This window comes from Odocoileus virginianus, chromosome 9 (assembly GCF_023699985.2).
Source record: "Odocoileus virginianus isolate 20LAN1187 ecotype Illinois chromosome 9, Ovbor_1.2, whole genome shotgun sequence".
In the NCBI taxonomy this organism is placed as follows: domain Eukaryota; kingdom Metazoa; phylum Chordata; class Mammalia; order Artiodactyla; family Cervidae; genus Odocoileus; species Odocoileus virginianus.
The window spans coordinates 74330919-74349907 of record NC_069682.1 but is presented as its reverse complement, the minus strand read 5'-3'; the positions used below and the strand labels follow the sequence as shown (position 1 = coordinate 74349907).

General features: G+C 52.4%; 1 protein-coding gene across 4 annotated transcripts in view; it reads left to right on the top strand.

The window, feature by feature from the left end:
* The first annotated feature begins 1461 nt into the window (after positions 1-1461).
* ATP9A (ATPase phospholipid transporting 9A (putative)) overlaps positions 1462-18989 on the top strand; it is a 124083-nt gene continuing 106555 nt past the window's right edge. For 3 of the 4 annotated variants that reach the window (XR_011489670.1, XM_070472763.1, XM_070472762.1), the window contains exon 1: positions 1726-2045. Coding sequence is in view for 3 of the 4 variants with exons in the window: in XM_070472763.1 (XP_070328864.1) it covers positions 1768-2045 (278 nt within the window). In the remaining variant the exon portion in view is untranslated. Of the gene's footprint in view, positions 1538-1725; positions 2046-18989 lie in introns of those variants that run through there. The other variant, XM_020888914.2, reaches the window with a different exon arrangement.

The window sequence follows — 18989 nt, the reverse complement described above, 5'->3', positions numbered from 1 at the left end:
AGCCTGGTGAGCGGGGGTGGCCAGATGTGGGCGCCCCGAGGACCAGAGGGAGCTGGAAGATGTTTGAGACCAGGATTCATAGTTGCCTGGAAATGTCACGATCACTGATCCCACTGGTCACTGGAAAGCATTCTTCCTTCTGGAGCACAGAAGACTAGGCCTGGGAGCCCAGTCTTGTTCCTTCCTAACCAGGCTGCTTTGGGCAGGCCGCTCTGAGTTTCTGTTTCCTCACCTGTGAAATGGGTGTGATCATTTAGACTCAACTGGCAGGGCCCCTTGGAGGATGAAATACGGGATTCCATGTGTGTTTTAGGTGCTTGATAAAAACAAGAGCTTGCATTTATTGGCTCCCAGCTGTGTGGGGCCCTTGGATTAAAGGGTCATGATCTCTTTGGTCTTTTCTGTCCCCTGCGTGGTGGTGGAGCAGAGAAGAGGGTCTGAGGTGGGTGGGGTTTGAGAGGGGACCTCTGGGGAGCAGGTGGGAGAGGGTGGGGCCCCCTCTGATGCCATAATTGGTGGGTTGGGGTGTTTACATTGTCTCCACTCAATAAACCTTTCCTGAGAGTTGACTGTGCATCATGCTGCGTGCCTGGCACCGTCCTATGTGCAGAGAAACAAGACGCAAAGCAGATCAGGTCTGTTAGCCAGAGAATACTGCTTCCCCTTCAAAGGTGCAATGCGGCAACGTCTAGTGACAGGCTTTTCTTGAGGAACTTCATCGGGACATGAGATAAGTCACACTTCTTGGTTTGCTATCTGCCTTTGTTTACTCAGGGCCTTGGACACAGACACTCAGTGGCTTTGCCCTTATTCATAGCAAACGAATGAAAAGGCACTCACATCCACAATAAATGTGTTAGGTGTAACTACTTAAAAATTCCCTTTAGTTGCAGTAGGTTAGTTAACACTGTGTTACATTTTGAGGTTCTTTTATTACACATGGATTTTTAACTTACCTCCCTCCTTCCTACACCACTGTTCGTTTTCTTTCTGTTCTTGTTTTTGTCGGGGTCCTTGGAAACTGAGTGGATCCTGGACACTGTGTGGGAGGGGGTAGGTGTGGACGCGGGTCTGGGCGGAGGAGTCCGTGTGTGTCTCAGTGTGGCTGAATGTGTCTGTGTGACAGAACACGCGTGTCAGCCCCAGAGCCAGGTGAGGGGTGAGTATGAGATGGAGGGTGTGTAGGTGTGTGAGTGGACTCTGTGATGGGGAATCTCAGGGTCCAGGTGGGAGAGTGGGGGGCAGCGATGGTGAAGGATGGTGGCTGAGGGAGTCTGCAGAGCAGTGAGGCAGTGTGTCCCTGTGGTTGTGATTCCCGGGGGCACACGTGTGTGAGGTCCAGGGTGGACAGTGGGTGTGAGTGTGGCAGGGTGCGTGCTTGTGCGGGTGAGCGTGACTGTCAGACGCTGGTAGGAAGGGGGCAGGTGAGAATGTGTGTGTGGTTCGCGTGTGAGTGTGCAAGAGTGAGCCCGTGAAAGGATGGATGCCGTGTGCAGAGTGAGCCTGGTGGCGTGTGCGTGTGCGCACAGGCGAACATGTGAGGGTGAAAGTGGCGTCCGCGGGGGCGGGGGGCGGCCGGGCGCGCGCACGGCGGGGCGTGGGCGGGGGGCGCGCGGCCGGGTGGGCGCTCGTGGGGGGCGCGCGGCGCGGGCCGGGGGCGGGGCCTCTGCGGCGGCCGCGCGCGGACACGGCGGGCCGCCCCCCGTGGCTGGCAGGCAGGCAGGCAGGCAGGCGGGGGCGGGCGGGCGGCGCGCGGAGCTCGGGCCCATGGTGCGCCCGTGTCCGTCGGTCGGGCCGCGCGGGCGGCTCCGCGCGTGGCCCGGCGCTCGCGAGCTCGCCCCGTCGCTGCGGGCCCGGCCCGCCCGCTGCCGCCGCCTCCTCCCCCGGGGCGGCGCGGCGCCGGCGGGCGGTGGCGCGGAGGCCGGACCGGGCGGCGGCCCAGGCTGCGCTGGGGGCGCGGCGGCCAAGGCGGGCGACATGACGGACAACATCCCGCTGCAGCCGGTGCGCCAGAAGAAGCGGATGGACAGCAGGCCCCGCGCCGGGTGAGCGGGGCCCGGGCCGGCAGCCCTCCTTTGTCCGCGCGCGGCCGCAGCCCGGCGCCGGGCGGGGCGGGCCGGGCCGGGCCTGACAGGTCGGCTGGCGCCATGAGCCGGCGGCCGGGCCCGGGGAGGGGCGGGCGGGGAGCGGTCCGGCTCAACCCGGCCCAGCACCGCGGCGCGATCGCGTCCCTTTCGGGCCCGAGCTCCCGGCTGCCGGGCACCTCTGCCTGCCTTGCTTTAGGCACCGCGGGAGGCCGGGCCCGCCCGGCGCTGTGGAACTGGGATCAGCCTCGCCTTCTATCCATTTTATTGTTTCCTGATTACACCTTGTCTTCGTAATTCCGATTTGGTCCATATCGAACCTCGCTTTTCTCCTGGAACCGCCCTCGGGAGCCCGGAAATTCTCGGCTGGCTTTGCCCCCGTTGCAGACCCGCCGCGGGGTCCCCGCCCCCAGATGGCCGCCCTCCCTCCCCGGCGCCGGCTGGACCGCCGGAGGGCGAGAGGGGCTCCTGCTGGTCGCCTGGGCACCCCCTCCCCGCGGTCCGCACCCGCCCCCCCCCCGCCCCGGTCAGGGGCGGCGGCTGCCACCTGCTGTACGTTTCCGCAGAGGCAGGCCCCTGGGCCGCCTGGTGAGGGTTGCACTCACTCGGAAAGAGGAGGCGCGGGCGTTTTGCGCCCTGACAGCTTCCCACTGGGAGGAGGGCGCTGACCTGTTGAGGTTTTCAGGGGCTGTGGCATTACTGGGGCAGAGTAAACCTCGGGGTGGTGGGGGGGGGGGGGGGGGGGCGAGATGGTTAAAATGCTGATTCCTGGCCCCGCTCGGGCCCGCCGGTGACTGCTTGGGGTGGGACCTGGAAGCGTGCATTTCCCGAGGCTGCCCAGGTGGGGCTGCGGTCGCCGGAGAAGGCAGCTGGGCGGGGCCGGGCCCCGCGGGCCGCCCTTCGCTTTGGCGTCCGGTTCTCCCCGCGCACTTCCCGGTGGCGGCCGCTTTGTGCGGCGTCGGTTGCTTGATGCAGGGGCGTGGGCCGGATGAACACCTAGGGTGACTTCACCAGGTGTCAGTGGAATTTTTTTAAAGTGGGGGAAGGGATGATGCCAGCAGCCATTTTGTGGGGTCTTTGTCCCCCATCTTCCTTAAATCTTCCGGGGAGGAGACCCCCATTAGTAGAAGACAGAGGCCCAGCGGGGTCGGGGACCTCTGCGAAGATGCTGCAAAACGCAGACTGAACTCAGGATCTCTGAGCCAGAGGTGAACTGCCCTTCACAGCTTTCTTCACTTTCGGCCTACGTTTTAATCCCGACCTCTCAAGGCTAAAGAGCGGTGACGGCTTGAGCCGTATGCCTGGAAGAGGGCCTGCATGTAATAAACACCTTCAGTGAATGTTTTAATGAGTTAATAACATCAGTGGACTCTGAGGCCCTCTAGTTATTAATTCATGCCACAGTTACACAAATGCCTACTGTGTGTGGAGGCTCTGTGGGGAGACAGTTCAAAGCTGAACTAAACAAGCCCTGACAACAGGTGCGGGCCTCCGGTCCCTGCTTGGGCATTGGAATCACCCGGGTAGCTTTAGCAATGACCATTTTGACCTTTGAAATAAAAATCTAAAGTGGAACTTGGCTATCTTTATCTGTCTTATCTACCTTATTTTTTCTTGGCTCCCCGGATGATTTTAATGTGTCGGCATAGTTGAGAACCTCTCATTCAATGCAAGAGAGAAAAATGCAAATAATTATTTAAAAGTGATGATTACCATGAGAGAAATATGCATCCTTAGCATAGGGGCCGAGTGGTGCCAACAATTGGGAAAAAAGGTTTCTGTTTAGTATTGGAGTGGAGGATTGCCTCTCCTTTAGAATTTGCCACCGGGAACTAATTTGTTTCCTGAGCAGTGACGTGGATTCAAATTCAAGTCAGGTATCTGGGATTCCAGGTGTTTGCATATATGTTCTTGTATTTAATCTGCATTTTTAGGAGTGGCCTTGTCAAGTTGGGGATCTTGGTATCTGGAAACACTTTTGGAAAACCTTGTAATTTCAGGGTGGGAGGTGAGGTAAAGAAATAAGAAGCAAACATATTTGTGATGGTCAGACTCTCTGCTGGGCACTTGAAATAAAATGCATACTCAATCGCTCAGTTGTGTGAGTCTTTGCAACCCCATGGACTGTAGCCTGCCAGGCTCCTCTGTCCATGAAATTTTCCAGGCAAGAATACTGGAGTGGGTTGCCATTTCTTGCTCCAGGGAATCTTCCCAATCCAGGGATCAAACCTGAGTCTCCTTCGTCTCCTGCATTGGCAGGTGGATTCTTTACCACTGTGCCACCTGGCCTGTGCCTAAATCCTCATAACCACTGTGTGAATTTTTGGAGCTCGTTTCTTCATTTTATAGCCAGGGAAACCAAGGTTCAGTGATGCTAAATAATTCGTTGGAAGTCATAGGAGTAGTCCGTGTCGGGGGATGGATTTGAACCTGATCAACTCTTTTTATCTAATGGCTCTAAGCTGTAGGATGGTTGGGGGATTTTGTGGTTAAAGAAACCAAAAACCTAGGTGCCAGAAGACAGAGTATAATTAATGCTGGGATCACTCAGCATATGCCAAGACATGCAGTTTATTTGCTGGAGGAATCCCATAGCCCCAAAGCTCTTTTCTGTCTTGAGAAAGTTACCACATCCTGATGTTGAGAAAACTATTGCAGTGGTTTTGTTAGGACATAAGCATTTGCCTCACATCGCTGGAAACCTTTTTTCTGACATCATGTGCTTTGCTTCTGGCCAAATGAAATTCTCCTCTTGGTGAAACACAGGAGACTGGTTAGGAGCATGGGCGTAGGATTGGAGAACCAGGTGCAAGCCTGGGTTTGCCCGTCACTAGCTGTGTGACTCGGGGGAAATTACTTAACTTCTCTGAGTTTTAGTTTTTTCACCTGTAAAGTGGGACTAACATTCTCTGTGTGCTCATGGTTCAGCTGCTCCGTCATGGCCGGCTCTTTGCACCCCCAGGGACTGTAACCCACCAGGCTCCTCTGTCCATGGGATTCTCCAGGCAAGAATATTGCCACGCCCTCCTCCACGGGATCTTCCCAATCCAGGGATTGAACCCAGGTCGCCAGCATTGCAGGCGGACTCTTTATCTTCTGAGCCACCAGGGAACCCCATAATTATGTGTACCTCCTAGGATTGTTTATTTTGAGACTTAATCCATCTTAAGTTTGGAACACTAAGCGCTCAGTACATCTTAGACGTTCACTAGGCCAAATAGTGATAATTAGATTTTTGTGTAAGGTTTGCCATTGGTCATTTCCAGAACGCTCCTTTGAGAAGAAGGACTTTTGATGGTGGGAAGTTGAGAAATACAGACTTCATTGCGCTCTCCTGATCAAATCCAGGAAATGATTAACCACATAAATGATTCCAGACAGATAAGTAGGCGCCCTGGTGTGATAGGTAGAGAGCAGGTTGGGCAGAACCGAGACTTTGCCTTTCCTGAGTAATGATTTGGGATCTCGTGGCCAACTTGGACAGGATGCTTTGATTTTTTGATGTATCTGGAAATGGGGAACAAGGAAATTTGGGATGTGAACTGAATTAAACAGCTGTGTATTTAGGTACACAGTTTGCTTCAGCTTTTTTGGGGGGGGGGGCAGACAGCTTTGTTGGGTATGGGGCTCCCCTGGTGGCTCTGATGGTAAGAAACTACCTGCAGCACGGGAGTGCTGTGTGCTCTGCTTAGTTGCTCCGTCGTGTCCGACTGTAGCCCCCCAGGACTGTAGCCCCCCAGGACTGTAGCCCACCAGGCTCCTCTATCCAGGGGATTCTCCAGGCAAGAACACTGGAGTGGGTTGCCATGCCCTCCTCCAGGGGATCTTCCCGACCCAGGGACTGAACCCAGGTCTCCTGTATTGCCTGGTCCCTCAGACAGTCAAGAATCCGCCAGCCCACTCCAGTGTTCTTGCCTAGAGAATCCCCTGGACAGATGAGCCTAGCAGGCTACATACAGTCCACTGGGTCACAGAGTCTGACAGGACTGAGCAACTTAGACTTGGGTTACTTTATATCACATAAAATGCATCCATTGTTAAGGTACAATACATTGATTTTTTTTTAAAGTAAATGTACACAGTTTCTGTAGTTCCTTACAATCCAGTTTTTGGACGTCTCCATCTTCCCCAGAAGTTCCCTCATGCCTTCATCCCAGGCTGATTTCCATTTTCATAGGTTTGCCCTTTCTGGAAATTTTATATAAATGGAGTCATAAACTGTGTTGTCTTTGTATCTGCTTTTTTTTTTTTTCATTTAACAGAATGGTTTTTTAATTTTAATTTTTAATACAGTTTTTAACGGTTACTATCCATTTATGTGCTAAGTCACTTGCTATTTGTGTCTGACTCTTTTTTGTGGATTATAGCCCACCAGGCTCCATGGGACTCTCTAGGCAAGAATCCTGGAGTGGCTTGCCCTGCCCTCCTCCAGGGGATCTTCCCAGCCCAGGGATCAACCCCAAAGATCTTACATCTTGTGCATTGGCAGGGAAGTTCTTTACCACCAGCGCCACCTGGAAAGCCCTGTGCGTTTACAGTTACAGAATATTGGCTTGTGTTGTGAGACATCCTCGAGCCCGTCCACACTCAGTAGTTCGTATTTTTCCCTCAACAGCCCCCTCCCAGCTGGTAACCGCGGGTTTGTTCTCTGTAAGCCTGCTTCTGTTTTCTGAGCACAGTGAGTGTTTTTAAACCTTTTAGTTTATGTTGGAGAACAGTTGATCATCAATGTGCTGGGTTCCGGTGTGCAGCTGACTGATTCAGTTTTGCACATACATGTATCCTTTTCAAATTCTTTTCCCAGTTAGGTTGTTACAGAATTTTTGAAAAAAAAAATCTATTGGCGGCAGTGGTTCTTGGTTGCAGTGCTGGGGATCCTTTTCATTGCCTTATGTGGGGTCTTTCGTTGTGGCGTGAAAGCTCTTAGTTGCAGCATGTGGGATCTGGTTCCCTCACCAGGGATCAGACTGGAGCCCCCTGCACCGGAGGAGCGGAGTCTTAGCTGCTGGGCCACCAAGGAATATTACAGAATCTTGAGCAGAGTTGTTAACACAGTGGTTTTAAAGTACCTTTTTATTGCTTAAAGATTTCCATTGTGTAGGTATACCATACTTTATCTCTTCACCACGATGGACATTTGGGTTACGTCTCGTGTTTGGCTGTTGTATGTAAACAGTGTCGCTAAGAACATTCAGGTCTTCGTGCAGACAGATGCTTTCCTTCCTCCTGTCTGCTGTGAGTGTCTGAGACTTGGTTTGTCAGTCGCTCCCGGCTCTTCCGTGGTGGCTCTGTGGGTCCCCCTGTATCCTCTCCTCTGTCTTCTGGCAAAGAGATGGGGTTGCTCAGGGTTTGCTCCTGGCCCTCCTCCCCTTGAAGTCTGGGCTGAGCTCGTCCTGCTCATGGCTTCGTGTGTGCATGCTTGGTCACATCCGACTCTTTGAGACCTGTCCAACTGTAGCTCGTCTGTCTCCTCTGACCTTGGGATTTCCCAGGCAAGAATATTGGAGTGGGTTGCCATTCCCTCCTCCAGGGATCTTCCCGACCCAGGGATCGCCCCCGGATCTCCTGTGTCTCCTGCATCGCAGGCGGACTCTTTCCCTGCTGAGTCAGGGGGGAGCCCTTCCCTGGGGGCTCAGGTGGTAAAGGATCAGCCTGCGATGCAGGAGACCCAGATTCAGTCCCTAGGTTGGGAAGACCCCTTGGAGAAGGGAATGGCAACCCAGTCCAGTATTCTTGCTTGGAGAATTCCATGGACAGAGGAGCCTGGCGGGCTGGAGTCAGTGGGGTGGAAAAGAGTCAGACACGACTGAGCGACTAACACTTTCAACCCGTGGCTTCGGTGACCTTCAAGTCCTTCTGCCCTCTTCCTGAGTCCTCCTTTCAGTCTGGCTCCCATCATGAGCCTGGTCTTCCTTCCTCCAGTGTTCCCATGCACGGAGAATGGTGTGCCAGCTCTTCAAGGCAAAACCCTGAAACCCAGGATCTGGATGCTGCCTTCGCCCTCCTCTTCGTCTGCTAATCCTTGATCAGGACCTCCCGCTTTTGCTCCCTGAGTTGCTCTGGAATCTGTTCACATCTCCTTTAGCATTGCTGCCACCGGCCCATCCTCCTTGTCGCCGTCTTCATCATCAGTTGATGCCCTTCATCCGTGCTTTTGACCGTCCAGCGGGGTCTCCACCTCTCAGCCAGGATGTGTGTGCTACGCTGATTTAGTCGTGCTCGACTCTCTGTGACCCTGTGAACTGTAGCCCACCAGGCTCCTCTGTCCGTGAGATTCACCGGGCAAGAACACTGGAGTGGGTTTCCGTGCCCTCCTCCAAGGGATCTGCTTGACCCAGAGATCGAACCAGCGTGTCTTCTGCACTGGCAGGCGGGTTCTTTACCACTGAGCCACCTGGGAAGCCCAGATATGGCCAGATGCTTTGATCGCGGGCATGTTCCGCTCAAAGCCCTCCAGGGAACCACCTCACTAGGTGCTCTGGCCCCATGCTGTCCAGCATGGTAGTCAGTAGCCTCCTGTGGCTGTTTAAATTCAGGTTTAAAATAATTAAAATTAGGTTAAACATTCAGCCCCTCAGTGGCACTAGCTACGTTTCAGTGTCTCGTCCCCACACACGGCCAGTGCCCGCTGGACAGGTTGGTACAGAAACCAGCAATTCCACCCTCCCTGAAGGTGCTGCAAACGGCACCGCCAGGACCCTTGCCGCCTCCTGATCTGATCTCAGTGCACTTCGGCCCCTTCCTTGTCCAGCCGCGGGATCTGTCCTCACTGTCTCCTCCCGGCCCCCTCTGGACGCAGGACCTCTGCACATGCTGTCCTCTGCCTGCAAAGTCCTCCTCTCCCCTCTTCTTCTGGCCGAAGCTCCATCTTCTGTTAAGTCCCACTGAAGCCTCAGGTCCTCAGGGGAGACTTCCCTGACGTCCCCTCTGCAGAGCAGGTCCCATTCTGGGAGCCTCTCGGAGCACCTGCTCCTCTTCTATTTCGCTCAGTTGCAGTTAGACGTGGCCCTGTGTGATCCTTCACCTGGGAACACTGCGGGGCCCTGACTGGGGACAGGTTAGTCACCATTGCACGGAGCCTGGCACGGACTAGGTGCCCAACACATCCTTCTTTTTTTTTTTTTTTAAGAAGAGAACAAGTCTACACTTTTATTTACTTTTCAATAAGTTTAAATCCTTGAAGGGCACAGCGTTACTCCTTGAAGGACCCGCCAAGGGTCAGATTCTGTGTCCAGTGGCCTTGGCATAAAGAGTTGTTTTGAAATTTGCCCTGAACCATGCTACTGTTTCCACAAGCACGTGTTACCTTTCCCCAGATTATCCTGGTTTTGTTAAGTTTTCCTCCAGGAGTTACTGTGTTGTTCTTTGCTTTGTACACAAAAGCACATCTCTTGCCAAGATAGAATTCAGTGTTATCCTGAACGTGTGTGTGTGCGTGTGTGCGTGCATGCGTGTGGGTGCTCACTTGCTTGGTTGTGTCTGATTCTTTGGGACCCCATGGACTGTAGCCCACCAGGTTCCTCTCATCTCATGGGATTTCCCAGGCAAGAATATTGGAGTGGGGTTGCCAGTCCCTTCTCCAGGGGATCTTCCCAACCCAGGGATTGAACTGGTGTCTCCTGCATTGGCAGGGGGATTCTTTTACCACTGAGCCACCTGGGAAGCCCAGTATATCTTCAGTTTTCAGGAGAGCTGTGTGCCCCCTCCGGTTCCATAGACCCCACTGGTAGCCAGCGAAAATGGCTATGGACCACAGCCTTCCAGAATATTTGTCATTTTAGAAGTCCTCCTCCTAGCAGGCCTCCACAGGGGCCAAGGTGACTGAAAGGGCCTAATAAATCCTTGTTGAGAGAAACATGCCTGAAGCAGATCTCCCATTTATAGAAGAAACTGAGCCGCCTCTGCCCTTGAGAATGGGGAGGGAGGAACCTTTTCCAGCCGGTCCAGGCAGAAGTCTCCATGTTCTCAGCTTTAAGTCTGTAGGACGCCTGTTGGACATTCTTGAACTGCTGCTCGATAACCATCTGCTCCTGTGTTTTCCTGGCTCAGAGGTCTTCCCTGGTTGGGGGGATCAAGTCTGCCTGTCTTAGCCACGTGGTCTGAAGGCAGGGCTGGGGGTGCCCGAGGGGCTTGCGACGTGAGTACCGGGAGAGGGGAGTCACAGGCCGACACCAGGCGCCCTCTGTCTGCCCCTCCCTCTCCCGCCACCGAGGGGCCCAGCCCTTCCCCTCCTGTGATGGGCTCTTGGCTGCCTCGGACTCGAGAACAGCCCGGGCAGGCTTGGCAGCCGCCCACCCGGAAGCGGTCTCTGTGCCCTCTGCCAGCCCAGCTGCACTGGTGCCATCCACTTCCTGGTACTGCCTCCCTGTCGTGGGCCCGCCCCGGTGCTGACCAAAACCAGACCAGCGCTCCCTGCCCGGGCGGGCCCAGGCGGTGACATCGGCGGTGAAGTTACACACACAGCCGGGTAGAGATGCTGAAAGGGAGCACTTGGGCCGAGGACCGAGGCAGGCCAGGGCGCCCGCTGCACACCAGTCCCCAGCGCAGCAAGGTGGCTGTTTGACCTTGACCTTTGACCCCATCCCTGCAGTCAGTGGGGGAGGAGCCAGGGTATGGAATAAGCCATCTTCGGACTTCTTGGGCTGTTACTTCTCAGCACAGAAAGTCCTTTCAATATCTGCACCCAGGTGCAACTGATGGAAGTCACCAGTGACGGCTGTCCAAACTTGACGGCCACCTTTGGGAGTGGCCACGGAGTGGCTCGAGCTTCACTCCTGAAAGCAGCTGGGCTCTAGTTTAATTTGGAAAGAAGAAAACCCATCGTAGCATGTTGTTTTGATGACTTCTGCCTAAAGGGAGAGAATGTGCTTAGTCGCTCAATCATGTCCGACTCTGCCACCCCATGGACTGCAGCCCGCCAGGATCCTCTGTCCATGGGGATACTCCAGGCAAGGATACTGGAGTGGGTTGCCATGCCCTCCTCCAGGGAATCGTCCCGACCCAGGGATTGCATCCAGGTCTCCCGCATTGCAGGCGGATTCTTTACCATCTGAGCCACCAGGGAAGCCCAGGAATACTCTAGTGGGAAGCCTGTCCCTTCTCCAGGGGATCTTCCAGACCCAGGGATCGAAGGAGTCGGGGTCTCCTGCACTGCAGGCAGATTCTTTTCCAGCTGAGCTACCAGCAAAGCCAAAGAGCATGGTGCTGATTTTTTTTAAAGCGAGCGGTTGCTTTATTTATGTGACTTTGAAAGATTGATTTACGCATTCAGAGCTTGGCCTGTGGAAAGCATCGCCAGAGATCACTTTAGGTGGCTCAGGGCCAAACATTGAAAGGCTTGCAATTATGTTTATGGTTCCCTCTGTTTATGCCAAGCAATACTTGTCTTCTTCTTGTCGTAGTGACAGGAAGTTTCCTTTTTGCATACGTTTCAGTAAAAAAAACACAGTCGATTTAGAAGTATGAAGTCAGTAATAGTTGGGGAGCTTTGTAGATGTGCCCACGTCATGGCTGACATTTAGGAAGCGGTGGGCTTGCTGACACGGTGCTGTTGGTCTAAAAATATAATGGCATTGTTAACAAGGGGAAAGAAAAGGGATAAGCTGGTTGTGCTAATAGAGTTAAAATTCTAAAAAATTTTTTTCTAATTTTATTGAAGTACGGTTGATTTACAGTGTTGTTAGTTTCTGCTTTATAGTAAAACAATTTGGTTGTGCCTTATACATTCTTTTTTATTTTCTTTTCCATTATGACTCTGTACAGAATATAGTGGGACCTTGTTGTTTATCCGTCCTGTGTATAATTGTTTGCATTTGCTAATCTCAAACCCGGCTTCCCTGGTGATTCAGTGGTAAAGAATTCGCCTGCCAAGACAGGAGGCATGTGTTCAATTCCTGGGTCAGGAAGATCCCCTGGAGAAGGAAAGGGCAGCCCACTCCAGTATTCTCGCCTGGGAAGTCCCGTGAACAGAGCAGCCTGGTGGGCTGCAGTCCACGGGTCGCAGAGTCGGACACGACCGATCCACTGAACAGGCAGCAACAACCTGCAGTTCCCAGCCCGCCCCCCCCCCCCACTCCCCCTTGGCAGCTTCGGGACTGTTCTCTTTGTGGGTCTGTTTATGTTTCATGGATGAGTTCCTTTAGATCATACTTTAGATTCCACACGTCAGCGATATCATATGATATTTGTCTTTGACTTACTTCACTCAGAATGGTAAACTCTAGGTACATTCATATTGCTGCAAGTGGCATTATGTCATTCTTTTTTTCCCCACGGCATGGGGGAATCTTCCCCAACCAGGGATCCAACATGTGCCCCCTGCATTGGAAGCGCAGAGTCTTAACCACTGGACCACCAGGGAAGTCCATTTCATTCTTTGTTATGGCTTAGGAATATCACTGCGTATTGGTTCCACATCTTCTTTATCCATTCTGATGATGATGGACTTTTAGGCTGCTTCCATGACTTGGCTACTGTTAATAGTGCTGCAGTGAACGTTGGAGGTGAATGTATCTTTTCGAATTATAGTTTTGTCCGGATGCATGGCCAGGAGTGGGATTGCTGAATCATATGGCAGCTCTATTTTAGTTTTTAAGGAACACCCATATTGCCTTCCACAGTGGCTGCACCGATTGCATTCCCAGCGGTGTAGGAGGGCTCCTTTTTCTCCACACCCTCTCCTGCATTTGTGATTTGTAGACTTAAAAAATTCTTATTTCGCCAAGCCATCCAGGAAAGAAATGATTTTAAAACAGTGGTTAGTTTGCCTTGTTGATCGGGAATCTTATCATTGCTTTAATATCATCTAAAGTTTGAGAGGCTTGTGGGGGAGGACAGTTGGAAGGGGCCCCGTGGAAAGAAAGGCTTCTTGTGTGAACTGGCAGTCTGGGTGAGCTGAAGGCTGTTGCCTCCTTCCCATTAAATCTCTGTGGCATTTGCCCCATGCCAGGGTAGGGCCTGCTGGTTGCCTGGCCTGAGAAGGAGCCGCCTGCGGAGGGAACAGTGCCCTCCCCGCGGAGCCGGGCCTGGCAGGTCGCCTCCCTCCGCCCGGCCATCTGCTGGGCTACAGATGAAGTCGGGTTTGGCCAGGCTGGACCTCAGGGTCTGGCCAGCCCTCAGATGTCTTCTTTGACAGTTCTCTACCCTGGAGGCGTGTCCCGTGCGTGGTAGGAGTTTGGGCAGCAACCCTGGCCTCCAGCCCCTGGAGGCCAGTAGCACTCCTGGGACCTAGGGGCCCCCCAGCGGGGACAACCCCAAGGGTCCCCAGACGTTGCCACGCCCCCGGGGGTGGGGGAGTAGGAGTGGGCGGGACCGCAGCTTTTAGGAACCCCGGGATGAGTGGGATGAGTGGAATGTTCGCTCTGTGAATAGCCATAGCCTTTGTTGTCCTTAAGGTGAGTCATCATCTCTTTAAAAAAATAAAAGAAAAACCTGTTGGGCAAGAAATTCATGTTTGGACCATGTTCTCAACTCTGAGGTCAGCTTCTTGACTAAAGAAGCCTTGCGCTGTTGGAATAGAGCCTCGGGAAGTGTTCTGGGCTGACATGTATCCCTGCCTGAACGTACACCCCAAAGTCCTAACCCCGCACCTTAGAAAGCGACGGTATTTGCACACAGGGCCTTTAAAGAGCTGAGCAGATGAACACAAGCCGTTAGGGCGAGCCCTCAACCAGGCTGAGTGGGGCTCTGGGAGGAGATGAGGACAGAGGAGAGACACCAGGGATGAGACGACAGTCCCTGAGGACCCGGGGCCGAGGTGGCTGTGGGCACGCCAAGGAGCGAGGCCTCCGGAAGTGCCACATCTGCCGACATCTTGGTCTTGGACTTTCCAGCCACCAGAACGATCAGAATATAAATTTCTGTTGTTTAATCACCCAGTCCATGGTATTTTCGTATGGCCGCCTAAGAAGACGAATACAGGAAGCATCTGCTGGTTGTTTGTGGGTGAGGAGTCTCTTGGTGTCAGTGGTAAACTTTTATTTTAAACCGATGGATAACTTCTTCAGCAATTTTCTTTAGACAGTCCAGTCTCCCTCAGCGTATTGCAAGGTCATGTGCGCTAGAACTGAGTAACACCCGCTCCTGTAACCTAAAGCACAGCCGTGTGCTTCCCAGGGAGGAGGCACCGGTTCCAGATGTTTCCTTGTGTTTACAAAGTTTACGGTGGTCACATTTCCAGTTTGTACTTTGGATGGTTGGTTCATTGATTCTTGTCACTCGGACTGTGCTAGATTAGTCTGCTCAGAATTATAAGAGTTGCTCACTCCTGATGTGTGCTGACTGGGCTTCCCTGGGGGCTCAGATGGTAAAGAATCTGCCTGCGATGCAGGAAACCGGGTTCAAGCCCTGGGTCAGGAAGATCCCCTGGAGAAGGGGATGTCTACCCACTCCAGTATTCTTGTTCTGGAAAATCCTATGGACAGGGGAGCCTGGCGGGCTACAGTCTGTGGGGTCCCACGGCACCAGACATGACTGAGCGCCTATCACACTATTGGGTTGACCAGAAAGTTTGCTCTGGTTTTTCCGTGAGAGTTTGCACATACCTCTGAACGAACTTTTTGGCCAACCCAGTACGTGCATTGTTTGTGGCAGAGGCAGAGAGCAGAAATGATGTGACGGGGAAATTTTAGAAACTTCAAATTATCCCAGTGATTGTGAGTTCTTCAGAAGCATAGTTAAGCATAGTTTCTGTTTTCAGGGTTAGTTTGCATGTTGATCCTTATTTTCCTAATTCACTGTCTGTGAGGGAGACGGTCCTGGTAGTGGAGGAAAAGGGCAGAACATCTGTTTCTGAAATGTCTGGACTCACCCTTGAATCTGAATACCTTTTAGCTTGTATAAAGCAGTCAGTCCCCCGGGGAGGTCCAAAGAAAATGTAAAACTGGAGAACTGCCCCACCTTCATGTTCTTCCCTCTTTTTTTGTTCTCCAGATTAAAGGCAATTTGAGACTCTCATAAAAGGAATGACACAACTGTGTCTGGCTAAGTCAAAGGACCAGGAAGTAAACAGATAAGACCACTTGTCCCATGGGCAGAGCTTTTATTTTTTTCTTAATCAGCTGATTAAAAACTATGCATATATACACATCCATGCATGTGCACACACAGGAAAGTGCGTACACCTTAAACGCACAGCTTGATGAGTTTTCATGAAGTGAACACACTCCTGTAACGGAGGTGAATAAATAGACTGTGACCTCAGAAGCCTCCCGCCTCTCCTTCCTCCCCCGCCCCACCGGTGTCCTGACTTCTAACAGCAGAGACTGGGCCTGTTTTTGACCTTTAAGTGAATGTGGTCATGGAGCGGGTGCTCACTCATGCCTGTTAATTCTTGCTGCATCTTTTGTTCATAAGGGGTGACCATGCTGCCTGTTTATTAGAGTTTGCTCACTTCCGTTGCCAAATGAAGTCAGTGTAGGAATCAGTCATTGATCTGTGAACAAGGAAGGGTTTAGGAGTGTCGACCCTCAAACAGTCAACAGTCCAAGGACTGGGCCTGCTATCTTTGCCTCAAAAACAAAAGAATTGATAAATGACTCGCCCAAGGGCAGAAGCTGAAACAGGTTTGGATAGAATCAGGACTCAAACCCTAGTTCTTTTTTTTTTTTTTTTTTTAATTCTTTGTTTTATATGGGAGTATAGCCCATAAAGAATCTGCCTGCAGTGCAGGAGACCCGGGTTTGATCCCTGGATCGGGAAGATCCCCTGGAGAAGGGAATGGCAACCTGCTCCAGTGTTCTTGCCTGGAGAATGCCATGGGCAGAGGAGCCTGGTTCTCCTCAGTATATTCTGAGATGCTGAGATACGGGGCTCGGGGAGGCTCGGGGAGAAGAGCCCCTGTATCTCCGCCAAGGGTGGCTGCCAGGCCCTGCCTGGACCTGCCTAACCCGCCCAGAGCCCCCCCGGCTCCCACATGGAGACGTCCAAACACTAGCATCTTACTGTTTTCCAGTAGAAAAGTAATAATTTCTGTTAAAGGAAACTCGTGCTTTTTCTTATAGAAAAGTTAAAGTTGCAGTAGCTGGAATTTAAAGCCCAACTTCCTGTTGATACTGGACATGTTTCCTTCTGGGCTTCCCTGGTGGGTCACTGGTAAAGAATCTGCCTCAAGGTGCAGGATACGCAGGTTCTGTCCTGGGGTCAGGAAGATCCCTGGAGAAGTAAATGGCAACCCACTCCAGTATGCTTGCCTGAAAAATCCCAAGGACAGAGGAGCCTGGCGGGCTACAGTCCATGGGGTCACACAGGAGTTGGACATGACTTATTGCCTCAACAACATATTTCCTTCTGATCTACAGTTTTATCAGATGGCTATTAGGTGACCTTATTTTGTTGGGTTTTGCTGTTAGAAATTAAAACTTAGTCTGCAGAGGCAGTCTTGATGCATGAATTTTTGCTACATCTTGGACAGCTTTCATGGGCTAGCATCCCCAGGTCTCTGGGTTGGATGGAGCTGGTGAGTATTCAGGGGCTCTCACCATGTCTTAATCATGAGCTACTCTCTGGAAGGGCCCTGCTGTGTTACACCCTGGAAAAGCCAGAACGGCCCGTGCTCCCAGGTCAGGAGATGGGTGGTGGCCTCCTCCAGTCATTTGCCTTTTTCCTTTTGCCTAGCGCATACCCACGAGATTGGGAAAGTTTTAAAAAAGGAGAGTGAAAGAAGTAAGAACGCAAGTTTTTTCCTTTCTCTGTCGACTGCGTATCAGGCTTCCTGTTTCCGAGTGTCTGAGACAGGTGGAGGGGGGGCGCCCACGGCGGACTGAGGACCAGCCGCCCGCGGGCACTCTGTGTGTGGACTGGGGCCGAGCACCTCGTGATGCTGCAGTTAGTGGTCACGAGAGAGAACAGAGCGCAGGCATTCAGTGTTTGCTGAGTGAATAAAGGTCCTTGTAGATACAGTTTCTCCTGACAGAGCTGCGTGCAGACATCATGTCTACCGCCCTGCAGAGAGAGGAGCCCCCGTTCCATTCCCGGGGGGCAGCAGCATCAGGAGAGGTGTGACTATGTCCCCCTTGGACCAGCCCCTCCACCCCCTGATTCCAGAAGTCGACTCCCCCCAAGCGACAGGTGCTGTAACTATCTGGCGCTTTACAGGTGCCCTTGGAAGCTTCGCTTGTGGCCATGCGGAGCTGTCTCAGCACCAAAGCCACCCCCGTTGGGCAGCACAGAGGCTGGGCTGTAGTCCAGGCCTCCAGGGCGGCAGGGGAGGAGCCGGGCTGGGAGGGAGGAGGCTTCCCTGTGGAGGTGCGTCTCCCTGGCCCTGTGACCCTGGCCGGGTGAGTTCGGCTCTCTGAAAACGGGCATCATGATGACACTGCTTGGGGGGGTGTGAGGACTGGATGAGCTGATGTCTGTCGCGCTTAGGCCTCAGTGTGTGGCCCATGACAAGGGCAGGAGCAGAGAAAGCCACCGTCCAGGGGTCCGTCTGCCGTGGGCACCTGCTCATGCCCAGGGTTTTGCTCTCCTGTGTATTGCTGCTGTGAGCATCGTCGTGGGTTTCCCCTTGATCACTTTGTACCAAAATGTGTGTAAGACACGTCCAAGGTAGCCTTCGAGGTGAGAGGATCTGAGCTTTACATTTAAAGAAGTTGCTACATTGACTTTACCCTTTTCACGGATACGCAGTAGTCCCACCTTCTCTGAGCTTTTGCTTTCTACGGTTTCAGTTAGGCGCGAGCGACCCAAGAATCTTAAATGGAAAGCTTCCGGAATAAACGGGTCGTAAGTTCCACAGTGGCTGCCGTTCTGAGTCGCATGGTGAGACTGTGTGTCTTGCAGCTCAGTCCGGCCCTGGACTTGAACCGTCGTCGTTTGTCCCGCCTGTCCGGCCTGGGAGTCGCTCAGCCCCCTCTGTTCTCAGACCGACTGTATCGCCCCTTATTTTACTCAAAAATGGCCCCAAATAATGATGTTGGCAGTTTGGATATGTCACAAGGAAGCTGTAAAATGCTTCCTTTAAGTGAAAAGGTGGAAAGTTCTCGACTTAAAGAAAAAAAACTTATGCTGAGGTTGCTAAGATGTACAGTAAGGATGGATCTTCTGTCCATGAAATTGTGAAGAGGGAAAAAGAAATTCCTGTGAGTTTTCATGACTTCAAACTGCAAAGATTATGGCCACAGGGTGTGATAAGTTAGTTAAGATGAGAAAGTCATTTAATTTGTACTGTAAGATGTTTTGAGAGACAGCCCACATTCACATAAACTTTTATTGTTATAATTGTTCTGTCTTATTATCAGTTACTCTTGTTAATCTCTTACTGTGCCTAATTTATAAGTGAAACTTTATCCACAGGTCTGTGTGTTTAGCGAAAGCACAGTGCCTGTGGAGTTTGGAACCGCCCTCGGCTTCAGGCATCCACTGGGGGATCTTAGACCGCGTCTCCCATGGATAAGGGGGGGCAACTGTGGTCTTGTTTCTTCTCCAGACAGTAGCATTCCTGTGGCCAGAGATACTTCAGACTTCAGTGGACTGCTTCCTTCTTTGCATTTGTCTGGATTCTAGATTTTACATTCTCCCAGTTTAAAAAAAAGTCTAGCCAATCTGTCCCAATTCTGGAACAAAGAGCAAAGTTTCCCTTCATGCCTTCCCTTCCATCCCCCCCCCACCCCCCTTCACCGCCCCGAAGTGCTTAGCAGGTGGGGCTACGTCCTCTAGTCCTTCGGGACTGGCCGTTCAGCAGAGCAGCTCCCAGACTTACGTGGCTGTTTTTGGTCATTAAAGTAGTGAACTAAAATTTAAATTTTGTACATCCAGTGCTCAGCAGCCACGTGTCGCTAGTGGCCGCTGTGTTTGACGGTGCAGCTGGAGAATATTTCCCTCGTCGCTGACATGCAGGGGACAGAGTCGGGACTGTTGGCATTTTTGTTGTTGCACAATCACTCAGTCATGTCTGACTCTGTGACCCCA